Source organism: Sorex araneus, chromosome 1 (genome assembly GCF_027595985.1).
Source record: "Sorex araneus isolate mSorAra2 chromosome 1, mSorAra2.pri, whole genome shotgun sequence".
In the NCBI taxonomy this organism is placed as follows: Eukaryota; Metazoa; Chordata; class Mammalia; order Eulipotyphla; family Soricidae; genus Sorex; species Sorex araneus.
The window spans coordinates 409,821,877-409,844,169 of record NC_073302.1 but is presented as its reverse complement, the minus strand read 5'-3'; the positions used below and the strand labels follow the sequence as shown (position 1 = coordinate 409,844,169).

General features: G+C 36.8%; 1 protein-coding gene across 2 annotated transcripts in view; it reads left to right on the top strand.

Moving 5' to 3' along the window:
- The window catches only part of IMMP2L (inner mitochondrial membrane peptidase subunit 2), a 920,367-nt gene that overhangs the window by 681,951 nt on the left and 216,123 nt on the right, over window positions 1-22,293 (top strand). For both annotated transcript variants that reach the window (XM_055134369.1, XM_055134376.1), the window contains exon 6: window positions 17,221-17,323. In XM_055134369.1, coding sequence (XP_054990344.1) covers window positions 17,221-17,323 — 103 coding nt within the window. The remainder of the gene's footprint in view (window positions 1-17,220; window positions 17,324-22,293) is intronic.

Here is a 22,293-nt window from a genome sequence, read left to right as displayed (position 1 = left end):
CCCTGTCCGAGAGCCTGGCAAGCTACCTAGAGTATCTCGCCCGCATGACATAGCCTGGCAAGCTACCCATGGCGTATTCGATATGCCAAAAACAGTAACAACAAGTCTCACAATGGAGACATTACTGGTGCCCACTTGAGCAAATTGATGAGCAACAGAATGACAGTGACAGTGACAGCTATATTATTCTGACGCCCCAGAGTCTATGATGATGGCACTAGGAAGTGGCAGAACAAAAATTTAAGGGAATAGAAATGCATGTTAATTTTCCATTTGGCACACTGCTTTCTCACTTCAAAATTGTCTTTTGTATCTTATACTCAAGGTATTTTTTGAAGACCCATTGTTAAGTATTCTGTGTTTGTGGGACATTCCTTTTGTTCATTTGTTCTACTGATGATTCAACCAAAGGCTCATTAATTTTGTTTATAGAAAATAAAATAATAAAAATTTCTCTTAATGCTAAAAAAAGTTAAGTTCCTAATACCAGGGTGAGAGCAAACAGATGGAGTATTGTTAATAATCCCTCTGATATCTAGGCATAATTTGCTCTTACATTAAAATAACTAAACTGTTTTTCTATCCTACTAGCATGTTAGAGAAACCTATAAAAATAAATAATGAATGACACAGACACAGACACCTGAGAAATTATTTGTTTACATTTTGTAAACAAATTTAGCGATACCATTTATAACAAATATTTATTTAAAAAATAGAAATATATATTACAAGTTCAGTATTTTATGTAAATTGATCTGTTAGCAAGCTAAGCATAGAATGATACGTCATTATTTCAATACAAGGATTCATCTTAACAATCACTTGTCACTTCACTTGTATCACTTCTCATCCCATTGCTAATCAGTTTGCTTGAGGGGCACCAATAACGTCTCCATTTGTCCCTGTCATGTGCTAGTGTAGCCCAATGGTGTCTGCTTGCTTCAGGAACACAAAGAACCTCAAACCATTAATTTAGGGTCTTGACGAAGAAATCTGACCATCTCGTAGGTGGGCGGCCAGGCGTTCTTTTGACATCCCATGAAATCCAGTCGGTAACACCTCTGGTCCAGTGGTCATCTCCAAATTGCATTATGTGTCCAGCCCCTCTGATTTTCCATGGCTTGGCAAATGAGACAGTGTCCCTGATTCTTGATCTTCAATGGAGGTCAGAACTCCATTTTTCTTGAGTGAAACATGATACTCTAAGCATTGCACTGTCACACTGTCGTCCTGGCTGTGCTACCGTTCCAGTCTGAGCATAGATTTTTGATTCCTCTTTGGGATACCCGAATAGCTTTCTCATCCTGTTTTCGTAGGGCCCAGATCTCTGAGGCATATGTTAGTGCAGGAAGAACAGTGGAATTGAAAAGATGTGTCCAGAGCTGGAAGTTCTGTGTCCTCTGAACAATTTCTTTGAAGCTCTTGGAAGCGTTCCACGCTGCTTTCTTTCTCCTGTGCAGCTCAGGTGCCAGGTTGTTCTTCATATTGAATTCTCGACCCAAGCACACATAACTGTTGCATTCGGCGATGTTCATTCCCTTGAGAGCAAATGGAACGTCAGCAACTAGTCTGTTTCTCATGACCATTGTCTTCATGAGATTCAGCTGCAGTCCGATCTTTCCACACTCATGGTCAAAGGCAGCCAGCATTCACTCCCATTCCTTCCCATTCCAGTCATTGCATAATGTTCTTGAGGGTGGCACTGAAGAGCTTCAGTGAAATGGTATGGCCCTGCCGAAACCCTCTCTTTATGTTGTTCTTTGTAGAATGGTGAGATTCTGGTGGTGAATCCGTAATACAGCTCATGGAGGAACCTGATGTACTGAGTTTGAATGCCCTGTTTGGCTAGGGCTTCGATGACCGCTTCAGTCTCAACAGAATCAAAGGTCTTCTATAAATCGATGAACATTAGACAGAGCGGCATCTTGAACTCCCGGGAAACCTCAATGAGCTTGGTCACTGTGTGGATGTGGTCGATTGTACTGAATCCTTTTCAGAATGTGGCTTGTTCTCATGGTTGTCCTTTGTCTAGTGTTCTGCCTATCCTATTCAGGATGACTCGAGTGAATTACTTGTAGACAACAGACAGCAGACAGATCGGGCGATAGTTGCTGATGTCATGGATGCCTCCCTTCTTGTACAACAGAATGGTCCTGCTGGTTTTCCATTGGGACAGAACCTTGCATGCAGACAGGTAGCATGTGAAGAGCCGAGCCAGTGTATTGACGAGTACTGGTGGCAGATTCTTCAGGTGTTCGGGTCTGATCTTGTCTAGACTGGATGCTGTATGCTTCTTTACCGATAAGATGGCATGTCAGACTTCGGAAGGGAGAATGCTGGGAATGACATATTCATCCTGTTGAATTTGATATGTGGGCAGGTGGACGTGGCTATCGAAGAGATCCAAATATAACTTGTAAATAACCTTTTCCATTGCCCTTCTGGAAGATGTGATAGTTCTATCAGGACGCCACAGGGCAGTCATCTCGGTCTTATAGTTGGCGAAGACAGGCGGGTATTGCAAATACTTTTCCCGTCTTCTGCCGCATCGACCATCACTGCTGCTCTTCTCTCTTTGAGATCTTCCTTTATTGCTTCTCTGCACAGCTTTGCGAGCTCAGACTTTAGGTGTGATTGACTTAGGCTCATGCCAAACCATGTTGGCGAATAAGCTTGAGAGTTTCCGAAGACAGGCTTCTTTCTGTCGCTTTCTCTCTCTCTCGACATTCCTCACACAATCATGTGGTGCTGAACCAGTCAATCGTATTCCCCTTTGATGTCAACTATGGCATCTTCCCATATTGCCACCATAGTGCCAAAAGGCTCCCAGTTGGTGGTAGTGTTGGGAGTTCTCTTCTTAAACTTTGCACCTCTTTCTCCTCGTTCTGTGAAGTAGAATTTCACATGAAGGAGATGGTGGTCTGATTCCGTTTGGAATTTTGGGACAACAGCGATATCAGTCAGGCAAAACCATTGATTGAATATGATGTGGTCAATTTCATTGTGGAACTGTCCACCAGGAGACTCCCATGTCCAACGTTTAGATTTGGCCTTCTGGAACTGCGAGTTACCATGGATGATCTTAACAAATTTATTTTAACAATAGATGAATCAATTATGAGATTTGAATTTTCCGGTAATGGATTAACATTTTTGTAGGAACAACATATTTTAAATATATGAAAGTTATATATATATGTATATATATTCTTCTCTTTAATATTGGGGTTGCTCTTGCGCTAACATACACCTCAGAGACCTGGGCCCTACTAAAACAGGACAAGACCGCTATTCAGGTATCCCAAAGAGGACTCGAAAGAGTTATGCTTGGAATATCACATTTGACTCAAGTGAGAGAAGGAATCCAGAGTTCCGACCTTCATCGATGATCAGGAATTAGGGACGCTGTCTTGTTTGCCAAGGTGTTGAAAGTCAGATAGGCTGGACAGGTAATGAGATTTAGAGACGACCATTGGACAAGAGCTGTTACTGACTGCATTCCACAGGATGTCAAAAGACCACGTGGCCGCCTACCTACGAGATGGTCAGACTTCTTCGTCTGAAGAATGGTTTGAGGCTCTTCATGTTCCTGGAGTGAGCAGATACCATTGGGCTACACTAGCATGTGACAGGGATGAATGGAGACGTTACTGGTGCCCACTCAAGCAAATTGAAGATCAAGGGGATAACAAGTGACAAGTGACAATATTGGGGTTATCTTTTTATATTCATATAGCTATACATTTAAAATTATTCCATAAGTTAATATTTTAAATACTTAAAATTTGTGACTCAATATTGGTAGATTTGTGAATCCTGTCCCAGTTCAGACAGAGGGACAGAGACGGTGAACAAGGAGGAATAGAAGTTTATTATAAAGTAGAGAAATAGATAAAGTGTACTCCCAGACGAATGCCTGGAGAGGTTGGGGTAGACTAAGGGGGGCTTTATAAGTTGTCTTGGGTGGGAAAAGGGAACAAGCACTGGTGGGACCCGTGCATTTGGTCTGGCTTTGTTACCTGTGAAGGGTCAGTGTGTGAAAGCACAGGATGCTGCCTGGTGGCTTCCTGTTGCCAGGTGTACCATAAATTCATGCAGGGGGCATGGTGATCTCATCAGCCGGTTGCTGTTTGGTCCCCGTTGCCTTTTGGTCTGAGCAAACCTCACAAATACAATTTAAGTTAAATTGAGCATGTCTATGGGGTGATCTCGGGATGTGGGTGGCAAAGTTCATGCCCTGCCAAAGCCCTGGCAGCCTCTCTCACACCCCAGCAGCTGTCACCATGCCTCCAGCTGAACTCCACCGCCTCACAACTAAACTCCACAGAGACGTCAAACTGCTGAAATTTTCAGGTACACCAGGGTTCTTCGACTGAAAACTCTGGGCCTTCGGGGAGTGGTGGTGGATGACCTCCTCCCACCCTTCCATCCTCCCCTCCCCTCATCTAAAGCCCTAGAAGCCACACCCACGTTCCACCACTCATGCCATGTAAGCTCACTGCCCAGTTAAGTATTCCTGAGTTTCTGGACATCTCCAAATGCTACAGTACTAATGTCCTAGTGGGAGCACACCTCATTGGATGGGAATGTCACATAGAAGCCAACTAAGCTTCATTAATAAAAACATTAACTGCAGCACTGTAGCACTGCCATCCCATTGCTCATTGATTTGCTCGAGCAGGCACCAGTAACGTCTCCATTGTGAGACTTGTTGTTACTGTTTTGGGCATATAGAATACGCCACGGGTAGCTTGCCAGGCTCTGCCACACAGGCGGGATACTCTCGGTAGTTTGCCGGGCTCTCCAAGAGGGATGGAGGAATCAAGCTCGTGTCATGAAGATTAACTAGGAACAACTTAATAACCTTCATATAAGAACTTAATGTCTCTATAGTGAGATATAATACTTTTCACAAATTTTCTCTTACTGAAATATGTTTTTATAATTCCATTATCCATTTACTGGTAACAAACAATATAAAATAAATAATTTGGGGTCTGCTAAGGGGCAGGCTTGAAGGGTGGTTGGGGGAATGGCGACCACTGGTGGAGGGAAGGACAAGTGGTGGTGGGATTGTGGTTGGAATATTGAATGCCTAAAACAAATGCATCATGAACAGATTTGTAAATGATGACATTAAAATAAAGTAGAAAAATTAATTAGTATGTCCATATAACAATAAGATTTTATATTTTAAAAAGACCAATAATGTCTACTGCCTTAATTTACATATATTTAATTTTTGCATATGAACATAATAACAGATATCTATACTAGAAGACTAATAAAAGATTATGCTTTATTTGTGTGGTGTAGTTGAAGGAAATAATAAGCTAAGGAAAAACATTTTTTTTCTTGTAAGTAGGATTTTAATTTCACACCAGTTTCTTTACCTGTTACCTTTTATCTGTTTTTCAAATCTGAATATAAATATTCACATGCCCATGGAACTAGAAATATCCAGAATCATTATTTTTCTCTGCATTCACTATTTGTTTGCTTTCTATTTTTTTAAAATTACAGTTGGAGCTGGGAATGTGACTCAGAAGTAGAGTGCATGTTTGGTGTGTGGACCCTGATATGGAGCCTGAGCAGTGAACTCACCCCCCCCCCACACACACACACACATACTCACACAAACTTGCTTACACACATGCTCACACACAGTCCTACATGGTCACACATGCTCACATTCATACACACATGCTCTTACAAACATGATCACAGACACACAAGCTCACACACACTCAAAAATACACCAACAATCTACTATAGTTTAAACTGCTGTACATATTTCACAGAGAATTTCTGTTACTCGTGTTTTGAATCACGTCTTTTGAATTGTATTTTGAATCATAAATTATAATTCTGTTAGAAGGACATTATCTTTTTCTTATTTGTGTCCTACCAACACCATTAATACAGTTTAAATTTCTAGTCATTTTAAAAATATGTATACAATGAGTTCTGATTGTCACATTGTTTATAACCTTATTCTCATATATTTAACCTTAGCTCATGAAACAAGCATAAACTTCTACTGCATTGCTTAGCCAAAATTATGTCATATATGTGACTGATCTAATGTGGGTGGGGTCTGATATTTAATACTCGGGAGTTTCTGGACATCTCCAAACCCTACAATGCTAACATCCTGGTATTATAGCATGAACTTAGTTGGCTTCTATGTGACATTCCCATCTGATCTGATATGCTCCTACTAGGATGCTAGTATTGTAGCATTTGGAGATGTCCAGAAACTCCAGAGTGTTTATACCAGATACCACCAGGGTCCATATCTTTCTCTCAACCTTACTAATAATGAAGTTATTTATATGAATTGTCATAGATGTTTTTAAGGTGTATGTTTAACAAGAGGAAATAATCTATAATTGTCTAATAATTGCCATAATTATTCTCCTACAATCCAAATTGAGAAAGAAAAGATATCAAAAATATCATTCATTAGACACATTCTTAGCTTTACTATAAGCACTCATATTAAATTTAAAATTAATTCTGTATTTTATTTTGAGGATGTGTAAATCTAACTTTTAATTTAAATGAACTAAATAGATTTGCTCTGATCACCTAGCAACAGTCCACAGTTTATTTAGAAATGACATTTTATTTTTTTATAGTGAAAAGATGTTCGGACCCATATTTTTGAATCTCAAGTAGTTCTGATCTGTGGTGCTATGAAAACAATATTGCATAATCTAGTTTTTATACTCTTTATCCTACCAGTAACTTACCAGGTAACTACACACAAATGCTTTACTTTTTTTTTCTGCAGAATAAAGTAGTTATTATTGTTAGGGTTTTTCCAACTGTGATCTTGAGATATATAATCTCTTGTTAGCAATAGGGGATTCATTTTTCTAGAAATATTATCTCTTAATTTGCTTAACTTCACCCTCTATTAATTATGTAAATTTCATTTCTAATTCAATACAAGCTTCAAGGAATAGAATATTGAGTCTCTATACTTCAGCAACTAATTACTAAGAAAATACAACAATTGCCATCATTTAGGCTTACAATAGGGAATGGCAAAATTGAGTCACAAAAAAAATGTTTGATATGTAGTTATTCCAAAGTGATCTTTGGGTTTTCTTTATGTACTCACTTAGATCAAAAAATTGAAGAACAAAGTTTGACAATTTAGTAAAATGTTATAGACATAGATCTTTACTTAAATTTTTTTCTAAACCATGCATTGGTGGCATTTCATGATCAATTCCTTTTAGAAATTCTACTTTATCTGACAGACTTTATCCAACTTTATCTAGTCATTTAGCCATCAATTTTTCTGATTTATTTTTTGTATTTTGTATCATATATATTCTGTCTTTTGCTTTGTTACTTTAATAAATAGCATTTGGCTAGAATTTTTTCTTAGCTGACTTTTTTTTTAATTTGGGAGTAATGCTATTTACTCAACCACTGATTAAGCTGACTGAAGCAGGCATTCACTCCATGTTATTTTTTTTTAAAAAAATTTTAAATCGACTATTCGTGAGACAGACCATTACAAAGTTGTTCATGATTGGGTTTCAGTCAAATAATGATCCAGTACCCATCCCTCCACCAGTGTACATTTCCCACCACCAGTGTCCCTCTTTTCCATCCCATCATTCCCCAACAAAACCCCCACCTAGCCTGTCTCTATGGCAGGCACTTTCTTCTCTCTGTCTCTCTGTCTCTGTTTGTCTGTCTGTCTGTCTGTCTGTCTGTCTCTCTTTCTCTCTCTTTCCTTTTGTGCATTATGTTTTTCAATACAGGTACTAAGAGGAATTTATAGTTTTTCTTTTAATTAGTAAGATTAATTATTTTCTTTTATTATATTCACAAATATGTTTGAATGTCATCTTATTCTGTACTTTTTATTGATTTCATTTTTTTAACGTTCTGTTGAATTATTTTAGCTGAGACCTTTTTCATTTTAATTTTTTTTCTACTGTCAAAAAGTACGCCTTTATTATTATCATACTAAACAAAGCATAAAGATAATATCTTAGACTAGAAAGATATTACAGGGGCTGGAGCTATAGTTCAGCAGGTAAGGCATTTGCCTTGCACGTGGCTGACCCAGGTTTGATCCCCAGCATCCCATATGTTTCCCCAAGCACTGCCAGGAGTAATTCCTGAGTGTAGAGCCAGGAGCATTCCCTAAGCATTTCTGGGTGTAACCCAAAAAGCAAATAATAAACAAACAAACAAATAAATAAATTACAAAGATAGTACCGTGGTTAAGATGCTTCTCTTGCATGAAATCAATCTAAGTTCACGCCACAGTACCACATATAGTCCCCAGAGCACTGTCAGAAGTGGCACCTGAGCACAGAGCTAGAATCAAGCCCTGAGCACTACTAGGCATGTCCCTAAAAACTGGAGGTAAAAATGTGAGAAAGATAGATAGTATCTCTACTCTTCACTAGAAAAATTACAAGACTTTAGAAAAATTTTTACTCAACTATTTCCACCTTTCCCTTCATGTTATTAGTTAAGGTTCTTACATTGCAGAAAATAAAATTAAGTTGGAGAAGAAAGACAGAAGGGAAAGGCTTTTGGTGTCTTCTTATAGAGTCAGTAATCTGGGCTGAAGGCTTCTCATTGCATCAACTAAATCTAATTATTTCCCAAAGATCCTATTCTTCAAATACTCTCACTTTTGTCAACCAGAGCTTGAGCATGAATTTTGGTTTTTTGCTTTCTTTGTCACACCCCTTGCAATCTACAGGAGTTATTCCTGGCTCTGCACTCAGGAATTACTCCTGGTGGTGCTCAGGGGAACATATGGGATGCTGGGAATCAAACTCGGTCAGCCGCATGCAAGGCAAACGCCCTGCCCGCTGTGCTATCACTCCATCCCCATGAGCATGAATTTTGAAGAAACATAACTCACTCTGTAACCCAAGGTAATTCAATGAAGAAATAACGATTTCAAAAAAGTTCTGTGAAATTTAGATATTCAGCTACAAAAAGCAAACAACAAATTTGGGGATTCTTTCTTACCGTATTAAAAATAAAATTTCCAAATCTATAAAAGTGGAAGACAAAATAGGAGGAGATCTTCTTATAAATTATGCAAAACTTTTTACAGGTCTAAAAAGTTTACATATTATCAAAAATGTGCACTTTTCCCCCCTACATATATTTGATCAAAATTTAAAATATTCTTTGAAGAGAAACCATTAAGAAATTTTATATTTCTAACATGGCACTTATTAGGCATAATTTCTGTGAATCTCCGGGTATGGTCCCCAAACACAAAAACAAATAAAAATGAGTTTGTAACTGGAGAGACAGTAGAAGAGATAAGACATTTGCCTTGCAAGTAGTAGATTCTGGTTCTAATCCCTAGAAATGATTGTGGTCCTTAGAGCTCCACGGGGAATGATTCCTGAGTACAGAGCTAGAGATAAATCCTGAATAGTGCTAGGTGTGCTCCCCCCAAAAAAGAAATAGAATTAATATCTATAACATGCTAGTAAATCAATAATAAAAACACAATCGAGTTTTATTTACAGAATTTAATAATTCATTAAATGAGAGAACCTGACAAATAAGTATTCCAAAGCATTAGTTTTAATACATTAAAATTGCTATATTTTTCTAAAATATCTAAAAAAAGTTTTAAAACTTTTTAGGAATTGTTTAGATACATTGCTTGTACAATTACTTTAGAAAAGCATTTTGCGGTGTATAATACTGTTAATCATGGAGCTTCTACATGACCCTGTTGTTTCACTTTAAAATATTTATCCAAGGGGAAATAAATGTGTACACTGAATACTTAGATTCAGATGTTCTTAGCTTCTTTGTTGATAATAGGCAAAAGCTTTCAAGAGCTAAAGTGTTCACGAACTACTTATTGATGTATTCATTGTGGTATATCATATAATAGTATACTATTGAGGGAAGAAAGGTAGAAAAATTCTAATGTTTATAATAGCATGAATTATTTTTTGTTTTAATGTAGGATCACTGCTGCTTATTCATTCACTGATTAAACTGACTGAAGCACACATGAACTGCACATTATTTTTTAAAATATTTTTTAAAATTGAATATTTGTGAGATAGGCCCCTACAAAAATGTTCATAATTGGGTTTCAGTCATACAATGATCCAGCATCCATGTATATTTCCCATGACCAATGTACCCTGTTTCCCTCCCACCATCCCCCAACACCCCACTCCCCACCCCCAGCTTCCCTTTATGGGAGGTACTTTTCTTCTTACTCTTTCTCTCCTTTTCCTTTTGTGCATTATGATTTTCAGTGCAGGTACTAAGGGGTGATTATTTTTGTTCAGGGCATTTGGTGTTTTTATCGGAATGGTAGGGCTGGAGTAGCTCTTTAACTGGGTGGCCACTTTGGGATATGGATGCAACAGCTGTTGCTTCCTGAAGTACAGGGAGGTGGGGGGAGTTAGCCCATCCTGACCCCCTAGAAAGCCTGAAAATTTCAGTCACAAAACCCTCATATTAGAATTTTCAGCAAATTGCGTCTTGGTGAGGTCTGTCCTGAGTCAGTGAAGTCAGGCTGGGGGTATGGCAGCGATTTGGGATTGTGGAAGGAAGTGGCTGCTGGTAACTCTGCTTGGGTGAGGGCACCAGGCTGACATGACACCTCCAATTTACCCCGGTCTGTTCAGACTTGCACATGTCCAAGATTGACTGAGGCTTTTGATCTCTTTCAAAATTTATTTATTGTCTCTGAAGCAAGACCAATAGAAGAGCTTACTTGGTGATGCGGGAGTTGGTTTGTGGGAGTGACTGCCAGTGCCTCCAGGAGTATTGGGAAGTGGGCGAAGGTAGCCCATTCCAACTCCAAGAAAGCCTGAAAATTTCAGTCACAAAACCTGCATACCCGAATTTTCAGCAGATCATAACTCAGAGAGGTCTGTCCAGAGACAGTGGAGTCAGTCTGGAGTCATGGAGGCGATTTTGGATTGTGGAAGCAAGATCTGCTGGGGGCTCTACTTGGGCAGGCACCAAGCCAACCTATCCTCTCCAATTTACCCAGGTCTGTTCAGCTATGTGCAGGTCTAAGAATTCCCATCACTTTTGATTTCTTTTGAGATTTGTTTATGGGTCTCTGAAGCAAGGCAAGTAGACGAGCCTACATAATGGCGCTGGACTTGATTTGTGGGGAGACTGCCTGTGCTTCTAGGAGTATAGAGAAGTCGGGGGGAGGTAGCTCATCCTACAACAGCAGGACTTTATCTTAAAAGTTTCAGTTTAGGGGCTGGGGCGATAATAGCACAGCGGGTAGGACGTTTGCCTTGCACGTGGCCAGCCCGGGTTTGATCCCCAGCATCCTATATGGTCCTCCAAGCACCACCAAAAGTCAAGTCAGGAGTAACCCCTGAGCATCACTGGGTGTGACCCAAAAGAAAAGAAAATTCAGGTTAACGAAGATATAAGAAAAAAAATTTTATCTTGGCAGGGCTAAAGAGGTAGTGTAGCAGCTAAGGCACCTACCTTGCATCGACCTTTACAGGTTCAGTCTCTGTCACCCCACATAGTATGCCAGGCATGCTCTGTATGCTGTATTATATTTCATGTAAATTAAATGCCCTAACAAAAAAACTCTGCAGTGGGTTCTTTTGAAGATATTTAATCTATTGTTAGGCAACTTTCTGACATATATTTTGCGGGAAGGGGAATCTTTCCTATTCTGCACTTTTATTACAATGTGTTAAGGCGGGCTTTTAATTTTTTCTGTTTCCTAGTTTGAGTGTAGGACCTCAAAGGAAATCATGTTTTCATTAATTGTGAAAACTTCTCTATTTACTATCTCTTCAGAGACTGCATGATTTTGTTTCCAAGTCTCTTCCTTTGATGATATCATTGCTTTACATTATGTGTTTTCTAGATCTCTGTGACGCTCAACTCACAATTTTATATTTATTGACTTTACCGTACAAAATACTAAATTCTAAACACATTTTGATTTGTGGGTGATGTGGTTTTTTTTTTTTTTGGTTGTTTGGTTTGGTTTTGGTTTTGACCCACATCAGTAATGCTGAGGGCTTTTTCCTGGCTCTGCACGCAGGAATTGTTCCTCCCGGTGTTTGGGAAACCCTATGTGTTGTCTGGGATTGTGCCTAGGTCAGTTGTGTGCAAGTAAGATCCCTACCTTCTGTGCTACGTCTCTGGCTTTCTGAGTCCCTTTTGATATGGTATATATTCCCATTAACTACTTCAGGTCCTTTCTATCTTCCCCCTCACTTTCTTTGCCTTTGCTATTTTAAGCTTTCCAAGTGGTATTCAGGGGCTACTTCTAAGTTCTCAACAACTCTGTGCCAGGCTGACGATGTGATGCTCCTTGAATCCCAGTGGTGCCAGGGGTCATCAGGACCAACCTAGTGATGCTTTGGAGTCCCCAGGGCCAGAGCAAGTGTGCTTATGGCTTTCAGAGCTACAGCAGAAATGATCCAGATATCATGTGGTGCTGGGATGAGCAGCAACTGGGGGATCTAGCCACGTCTGAAACATATAAACACATAAGGCATGCCCCTAACTCCTATTTCTCCAGCCATGGTTCTACTCTTTCACATAGAATAGTGTTTCTTTCCAGACCCATTAATGCTTTTTTTTTTTTTTTGATGTTCTGTTCTTTTCTATTGTGAATTTCTTTTTTTCTCCTGTGGAAAACCTGAAATCTTTGTTTTTTCCTGAAGGAAAAAAAAATCTTCTTCTGTTGGATAGCCTGGGGTAAAATATCTTCTTCTGTTGGATATCCTGGAGTTAATTTTTCGTTACTCTCCCAGACTATATGAACAATGTAAGTCCCTGCCTCAATCTCTTATAGATCAACAGGGTATAGATTCTTGAGGGAGAATTTTTATTTTATCTTCTAAGGGGTCAACTTTAAACAGACTTGTGTCCACATTTTTCTGTCCTAATAGTTCATTGCTTTATTCTGGTTCAGGGTAACAGTACTGAAAAAAGATCAAGTTCCAGCCACCGATCTCGTAGGTTGGAGTCCTTGACTCCAGGCCTTTCCATGACAGCAAAGGTTTAGGAATCTCTAGTCCAGAGAGCAAAAGCACCCACAGGGCAACCACCACTTTGGAGAGTGAGGAAAATCAATAGAATAGGTTGAAAAGCAAAAATTGCTGCTATGAATCATTAATATGAATTACCATTATAAAAGTTATGAATGTATTGTTTGCATATGTATGAAAATACCTTAAATATTAACCTATTTCCTCCTTTTGGTATCAGGGATTACAATGGACAGTTTTGTATTCAGCTGATGACACTCAAAAGATTCATAGTCTTCAAAAAAAGCATTGTTTTCAAGGTCAAATCAAATTGGAGGCAATCATTCTTCATTCCATTTATAAGACCTGGGTAACTTGTCTTGGTAAAGCTAGTAGTAAAAATGCGTTTTTGTAGACAGGTAGTTAGAATACCATACAGAACTCATTTTTGGCTGTCAAAACTGAAATTATTTGCAAGCCATAGATACATGCAACCTTGTAGGTTGACACCTCACTTAACTGTTAAATCACCTGAAAGATTATCTTGTCTTTCTTTTATGTGAATTCAAGAGTACAAAGCTATTTAAAATTCCTTCTCTAGAGAAATTCTATTAGAAGTATTGTATTTCTTTGGTAATCCTAAAAGAAGCTAGCTTAATATTTTAATGTCATATTCTCAAACTACTTTGAGTTATTTTTTAAAAATAAATTAGATGAAACCAAGAAGTGGTATGTATACTATGCATATAGCATGTTTTATGAGGATTCTATAGCTCAAAGACTTCTTTCACACCTTTCTGAGATCTATGTAAACTAATCTATTAGCATAGCAACATAACAATATGCAAGTGATTAGAAAAACAAGTAGATTGTGTTTTCAACTACTTTACTGTGTATAATTTGAGTATGCAAAAACAGTCATATTGTGTTTCACAGGTAAGTTTTAGAGCATCCCAGAAGGACATAAGATTAAACGCTGAAAAAGATATACCATTAAAAATAGTACATAATCATGCGTGGCTGTGGGAAAAAGAAATTATTGAAGCATAGCCCAGGTAATTTTAGAAGACTAATGCTAATAGTTAAGAGCGGCTGAACACATTCTGAATTGTGAAAGGAAAGAAAATAGTGGACAAAGGGAAACAATAGCATTAATTGCTGCTGCTTATTGGGTTCCTAGTATACATTAGAACTCTATTGAGAGCTTCACTTATTAACAGTTTTAGCTATAAAAGAATCTATTGATCAAGAGTTAATGTGTACTACTTTTATACACAAAAAATTATTTGCATTCAGCTCTCTCTTTCTCGTTCTCGTTCTCGTTCTCTTTCTCTTTCTCTCTCTCTGTGTGTGTGTGTGTGTGTGTGTGTGTGTGTGTGTTTGTGTGTTGATTGCTTGGTTTGGGTTTTAGGCCACACCTAGCTTTGCTTAAAGCTTACTCATGGCTCTGTGCTCAGGAAACCATATAGGGTACCAGAAATAGAATCCTGGTTTCCATGTGCAAGGCAAGACTCTTATGCAAGGCACTTGCCCTACCCATTGTGCTATGTCTCTGGCTTTCTGTTTTTGAAATTAAGGAAACAAACACGGTTCCATCATCTTATCTGAGAGCACATTAACTTTGTAATTAAAAAAAAAAACATTTTTGCAGCTTTGTTCCCCTTTCTCTTCCCTCTAGAACTTTAACTCTCTGGGGTTAAGAGGACAGAAGCAGACTGGTCTGAGGCATAGTTTGAAGGTTATGGCAATGTGTCACTGTTTTTATTTTTATTTTTTTATTATTATTATTTTTTTTGGTTTTAATTGGCCCAAGATTTAGCTTTAAAATTTTCTTTTCCTGAATGGGTCCCAGATGCCTGGCTGGGTAATTATGGTCACCATAAAGGACAGTGGTGCCCTGTTGGACATATTTCATTTTTGCCCTCCTTGCCAGCCTAACGACTACAGCCTGATAATGTTTGTCTGTCATTTCCTATATAAGATCTATATGCTTATACATGTTCATTGTATGTTTCTCAACTAAGCAGGCCCGACTTTCCCCCCATAAAAATACTTATGATTTGTCCTGATAAAGTGCTAAATATGCCTGAACTGTATGTCATCCTTACTGTACTAGGCCTGACACTGAAGCCCATCCTCTTTATGAAACTTACTTTATGGTCTGTGTTGATTAGACATGTTTCCAACTTAAGTGGTCTACTTGCCAACAAAGCCACTCTTTTCTATTCAGTTGTCCCTGTGATTTTTGGACAAGAATTTCAAAGTGTGAAGTCAAATATAGAAGTAGAAAGAGCTCTGCTCCATAGCAACCACTCCGTTATATCCTAATTAACCACTAAACTTCATCTCAACCCAGTTAGGGTATGTCTTGTTCATCCCATTTTAAGAATGGACAATACAGGAAGACACTAAGAAACTGAGCTACTGGGTTAGTTTGTTTCTAGATTCAATGCCCTTTCCATAATATTCTACCTTATGGCACATGTTTCTTTCCCCCTTTCATTCATTTGGTTATTTTCAATGTGCTCATTGAGTACTTTGTAGAATGCATTCTCAGAGCTCTGACTGAATATGGTCTAGTGAACAAGAAAGTCAAAATTAAAGATTGAACTCTAGTGAGGGTAGATTGGCAATTAACAAATGAATGAAGAAGTAAATATTATGGTGTTGTGTGCAAAAAAAAAATAAAGCATTGTAATGGGGTATAAATGTTTTAAAGAATAAAGTATAAAGAACTGTTCAGTGCTTGACTGGTACTTTGTGATGTTAGTGTTTTTTCACATGCATGATTTCTTGGGTTTTATGACATTAAAGCACAATATGAGTTTTATATAGAATTGTTATTGGCTTCCATATTCTGCCAGTTTTTCTGGTGTCCAGAACAATATGCTTGACTTACAATCTACCATTTAACAAAGAAATGTTTATGTTGGTTTTATTTTGCAATTTGATGTTAATGTTCATTTGAAAAATAAAATAAATCATTGTTTTCTTTCTATTGACAAAAACAGCATAAAATTAACAAATTTTTACAGTTATTTGGAGAATGTGTCCTCCTGCAACTAAGTATAAAGGTCTTCTACCTATTATTAATAATTGATATGGGGTATTGGCATTTAGAAGCAATTTCATGATAAAAGTATCAGTGATGTTAAGAACTAATGGGTTAGTTTAATTGAAGAACACATATTATAGAGTATGTAATTGTAATATGTGTTCAACTTGTTTTCCTTTCCTTTTCTTTTTTTTTCTGCTGAAACACTTTTTCCTAATAGTAATTAAAAATCAACAGCAGTCATTAACTTACTGTGGGCTTCTAATAGCCACAACACTGCTTCCTTGCATGAATGATTTACTGATCTAAAAGAATGTAATTCAATACTGAAATTATCTTGAAGATTAAGAACCATTCTAGATAATGAATCGTTTTAATTTTTATAGCACCAATTTTTGTACAGTTTCCCTTTTTTATGTATTCTTTTGCACATAAACAACTTGATAGCTAACAAATGGGGTCTGACAGGGACTCTAGCTCACAGAATAATGTGCACGGTCAGTTTCTGAGCTTACCCCTATAGACTTGAGGAATGATATTTTACTTGATATTTCACGTAATCAACATTTATTGCCTAGTGATTTTCCTGATTACTTTGATGAATAGAGAAAAATTTTTTAAAAACACAATCTCTGCCCCACAAATAATTTATGGTTTATTGGATTGTGATAATATTTTATTCTAATGCCATTCTTTTTACATAATTAGATATATCATGATTTGTTTAAACAGCCCTATGTTGCTGTACATTTAGGTAGATACATTTTTGTTTTCTTTTGTTTTTATATAAGGATTGTGTTGAACATCTCTGATAATAAATATCTGTCCATGCTTTTGGCTATTTTTTTTTTGAAATGGATTTTCCATTAGAATAAGGAGGTCCACATACATAAACATTTTAGTTTATTAATAAATTGACAAAAGGAGCCCAGATGACAAAATGGGAAAAAACTATTTTAACATTTTACATTGCCACCCTAATACAGAGCTTTAGCTTAATTCCAGTTTTTAGCTTTTCTTAATAACATATAACATAGGAAGTTCTACTAAATGCATACTGTTGTGAGGGCTGGAGTGACAGTTATAATACTTTTTGCCTTCCCTGTTTTTCATGTTTAGGTATTTGATATATTTATTCTTAATGGTTATGCTCTTTATTTCTAGAACCATGGGGCATAAAAACCGGTATGTCAAAGTCCCTCGCGGTCATATCTGGGTAGAAGGTGATCATCACGGACATAGTTTTGACAGCAATACTTTTGGTCCGGTAAGTCATTTGTGACTGATAGAACTGAAATTCAGAAGTAGAATAAACGTATGGCAGGTAGGTTACTCAGGTAATCCAGTTAAAACTTATGATGAATTTTATCATGGGATAGTTTTGAATAGCATGGTTTACCCAAGTGGTTAATTGTATGCATATGTGTTTTATTTGGAAAATATTGGTCATTTCGGTAGATTGCTAAAAAATGCTTTCAACTGACTGATCCCAACAGGAGCGTTTTGGTTCTTGTTCACAAGTTGTTTGTTTCTTATATCTAGAGTTAGAGTTTAATAAATATAATGTCAAAGGGACTTATAGACATCATTTTTTCTGAGTTATTTGTTAAAAATAAAAGTGTTATGGTGATCATAATGGTATAACATGTCAGTATAAAAGAAAGATTCTTACTTTTTGTTGCATAAAGGAGGGCTAAACTATTTTCTTACAATTTTTTACATTTCGAATATATAGAGGATTTTCTATTTATGAATCATTATAGGTGATTGCTGAAATAAAAGATCTTTTAGTTAGTAGAATTGATTTCTTTTATAAAACTGATCTTTACCCATACTATTGCTAACGCTAAACTTAGCAGTATTTTTAATATAGTTATCACTTAATATTGAACATGTTCAAGGATATTTATAAAAATTATTTACATGGCTTTGCATACAACTTAACAGTGACAATTAAAAAAATTGTAATTGATTGAGGTTGTGTGACTTACTATATAGCTTATTTTTTTTGGAGACGTGTTGGGCCACATCTGGCAGAGCTCAGGATTTACTCCTGTTTCTGTGCTCAGTGATCACTTCTTCTATTGCTCAGTAATCGGGGGGCTGGGAATCTAACCTGGGTTGTCCACATGCAAGGCAAGCACTCTAATTTCTGTACTATTTCTCTGGCCCAAATTTGCATAATTCCAACATGGTACCTATCACCAGTGAGTCCACCTGCCCCTATCAATGATTTCAGTGTCCCTGCATCTCAACTCTCCATCCCCTACAAAGTTAGTTTTGTGGATCAGTTCTCTTGTGGTTTTGCCTTTGTTCTTTGTTGCTTTCCTATTGTGTATTTTTAAGTGCCACATATGAGAGAGATCATTCTGTCTCTATCTCTTTTCTTTCTGACTGAGTTCACTCAGAACGATATCCTCTAGTTCTGTGAATGTTGTTACCAATGACATGACTGTTATATCTTAGAGTTGTATAGTATTCTATTGTGTTCATATGCCACAACTTTGATCCATTCATCTGTAGTTGAGCATTTGACTTATTTCCATCTCTTGGCTATTTTGCTAATGAGACAATGAACAATGAATAAATTTCAAAATGAAATTAATATTTTTGAATTAATTTTTTTGTGTTTTGGTGCAAGATGAACAAACACAACCTTTTGTCTTTTCAACACAACCTACCGACACAGGCTGTTTCCAAATGTTTTGATATGTGCCATTTTCAGATGTATGACAATATCTTGACAAACATTGAGAATCTTAAAACATTGTCCTTTGCGTGTTATTAGGGGCACTAATATTGTCAGTAGAGTAGTAGCTATTTGGATTCATCTTTGGTTAAGAGTCATCCCGTTGCTCATCGATTTGTTCAAGCGGGCACCAGTGTCGTCTCTCATTGAGAGACTTATTGCTACTGGTTTTGGCATATCCAATACTCACAGTTAGCTTGCCAGGCTCTTCCGCGCTGGTTAAGAGTACAATAAGAAAAGTGTTTTTGGATAAGTGTTATTGAGTATGGGTAAGTGCAAGAAAAATTTAGGAGACTACTACTTTTTTTCTAGTTGCAGACATGGTAATAAAAACTTATAAGGTCTTTTCATACTTTTGAATATTAATTATTTCAAAATAGAATTTAATCTTGTGTGGCACACCAAAGGTGAAAGAACAGATTGAAAATTTGAAGGCCGTATACAGTGCAGCAGAGTGACTGTTTTGAAGAAATTTAGGAGCAGCTTGGAAGTGAAAATAAATCTTCTATAAGCTGTTTTAGTTCTTTCTCATCAGTAAATTAAATATATTCATCGTATCTTCTTCTTTACTAAGTCCATATTATAATTTTAGTTAACTTTCTTTTGACTTTTAATTGGTCAGAGGTGACTCCAAGATGAAATGTTAAATTGTTTCTTTCTGTGTTACCAATTATGGGGTGTGTGCTTAATAATTAGCTACTAAAAATAAAGTACTGAATTTTGGGTTTGATTTTTGCTTTATTTTTATTAATAAATCAAACTATGCAATGCTATTTATATAGCTAATGTTGTTCTTGACCTATCATATTCTATATCCTTTCCTATTTAGTGAAGAAGGATAGAGTTGATAGAGTGGTGGGCATTACACATAAACGTCGGCATATTATACCTACTGGGAAGCTTTAACTGGACTCTTTCTCTTTTGTGTACCTGAGGCCACACCTGGTGAGGCTTAGGGGATTTTCCTGACTTTGTGTTCAGGAATTCCTCCTGGTGGTGCTCGGGGGACCTTATGTGATTAAACATAGGCAGCTGCAAGCAAGGCAAGCCTCCTACCTGCCGTACTCTCTCTCTGGTCCCAGTGAGGGACTGCATTTTGATTTCTAATTACTTCCCTATCCCCTTTACCACACACCTCTTAGACACACACCAAGTAAGAACTATGTACAGCGGCTAATCTCATTCTCTTTATTATACAATAAATAAATAATTATTTATAGTTACTATTGTGCCATTTGTTTTAAATGATGTTTTCAAAGAAAGTCTACCTGAAAGTGATAGGTTTAACCAACAGTTACAACTCAGAGACACAAAACTACTCATAAATTTAGTGAATCCTTTGATTTTTAAATGTATCTAAATATATTCATGCAGGATAGCTTGTGATTCGTGGGTTGGGAACAGCCTCTTGATTTTCATTATCTTAGGTTGCAATGCTTTTATTAGAAAAGACATGGGGCAAGAGAGAGTAAGGTGTTTGACTTTACGCTTCCAACCCATATGGCACTCCATATGGTCCCTGGAGTATCATCAGGAGTAATTCTTTTTTATCTATTTTTTTTTTTAAATTTTACATTAGTGAATCACCATGAGGTACAGTTACAAACTTTTGAACTTTCGTGTTTGCATTTCAGTCATACAGTGGTCGTTTACCCATCCCCCCACCAGTGCCCATTCTCCTCCACCAGTTATCCCAGAATCCCTCCCACCACCACCACCCCATCCCCCACCACCCCACCTTGCCTCTTCGGCAGGGCATTCCTATTTGTTCTCATCAGGAGTAATTCTTGAGTGCAGAGCCAGGAATGTTGCCTGAGCACTTTTGGATGTGAGCCCAACCTACCTTCCCAAATAAAAATAAAAAAATTTTTCTTGACTTATCAAGCAGTGCTCAGGAGTTTTCAGCCCTGTGCTCAGAGGTCACTTTCAGTGGAACTCAAGAGACCACGTAGTATTAGAAATTCCCTCATACAGAGCATGACCTCAGCCCATTGAGCAAACTCTTCAGCCCTAGCCCTAGCATTGCTTTATTTGTCCAATTATATGAAGAACTAGGAAAAGACTTGGCATATCATGTATTAACCTATTTGTATTTGATGAGTTATAGTACATCTATTTTACTTACAGCATGAGCTCTCAAATTTTGTGCTCCATTAACATTTATGAGTAGAAAAATTATTAATACTCATGCCCCCAAATAAATTTTAAATGAGGCAAAAATGTGAAGCAAAGCCCTATAATCCTTACTTGAAACTAAAATGCTGTTGAATAGAGATTTTGAATCACATTTATGATTAATCAATGAATATCTGAATAATTTGTTAATTTGGGGAAAGTATTTGTAATTCAAAAATATAAAACTAGAGTTTTTTAATTAAAAAAAATCTTAAATAACCTTGAATTTGTAAGTTGCATTTCCCCAAGAATTTTCAGTTAATGTTTATGCCATATCAATCAGCTTACTTGATTATATGTGTAAGGTCAGTAAGCTCCCAGCATTCTGGATGATTGATTCATTTCTCCCCTTAGAAGAAGGGAATGCACTTTTTCTGGATGTAAACAACCTATCTATAGGCAACCAGGATTGTTTTTAGGTTGCTTATCTTACCTTTGTGGAAACTAGTTGAAGCCTTGCCCTTATTTTACATACCAAATAAATTTAGAAATGTATTCAAATATGTTTAACATGCTTTCACTCTTTGAATAGCAGTTTTATTTTTATCATAGAATATACCTACCTTTTAAATATTTGTTTCCTAGTGATAATCAAAATGAAGGTGACATTTCCTACATTTAAGTGCATTTTTAGTTGTAATTTAAAGAAAATAGTAAAATAATGTCCCTGGGTGGAGGATATTCAAAGGACTGGAGCATACTAGTGTGTATGGCAACCTGAGTTTGGTCAATGGCACTGCATTGCTTCATGTAAAAGAATATAATGTTTCGGTATATTTTGTTTAGCTTGCTTTATTATTTTCTGCCAAGACATATTTAAATTCTCTTTACTTATTTGGTCTGTACACATTATATAAAGGTTCAGAAAAGAGTTAAATAGTTTTATGAATGAAAGATGGGTACTGTATAAAGTTAGAGTAATACAATACATTGCATCAGAACAAGAGGCAACATGTATACTTTTAATTTTATAGAAAATGACATGGAAATAATCTAGCAAACTCATAAACATGTATGTTATAATAAAAATAGGTAATCAACTAATTGTGTTATGAACCTTAGCAATCATATAACTTACATGGGTTTTTATTTCTTAATGTACAAAAGCAAGAGTTTTCAATTAATTTGAATAGTATAGTGGCAGCCTATAAAATTAATACACAAAAATCCATGGCTTTCCTATATGCAAATAACAAAATAAAAAGGGATATATTAAAGAAAAATATTGAGAGTGTTGCCTCAGAAATCAAGTACCTCAGAATCAGCTTAACTAGAAAGGTGAAAGACCTATGAAAAGAAGAATATGAAACACT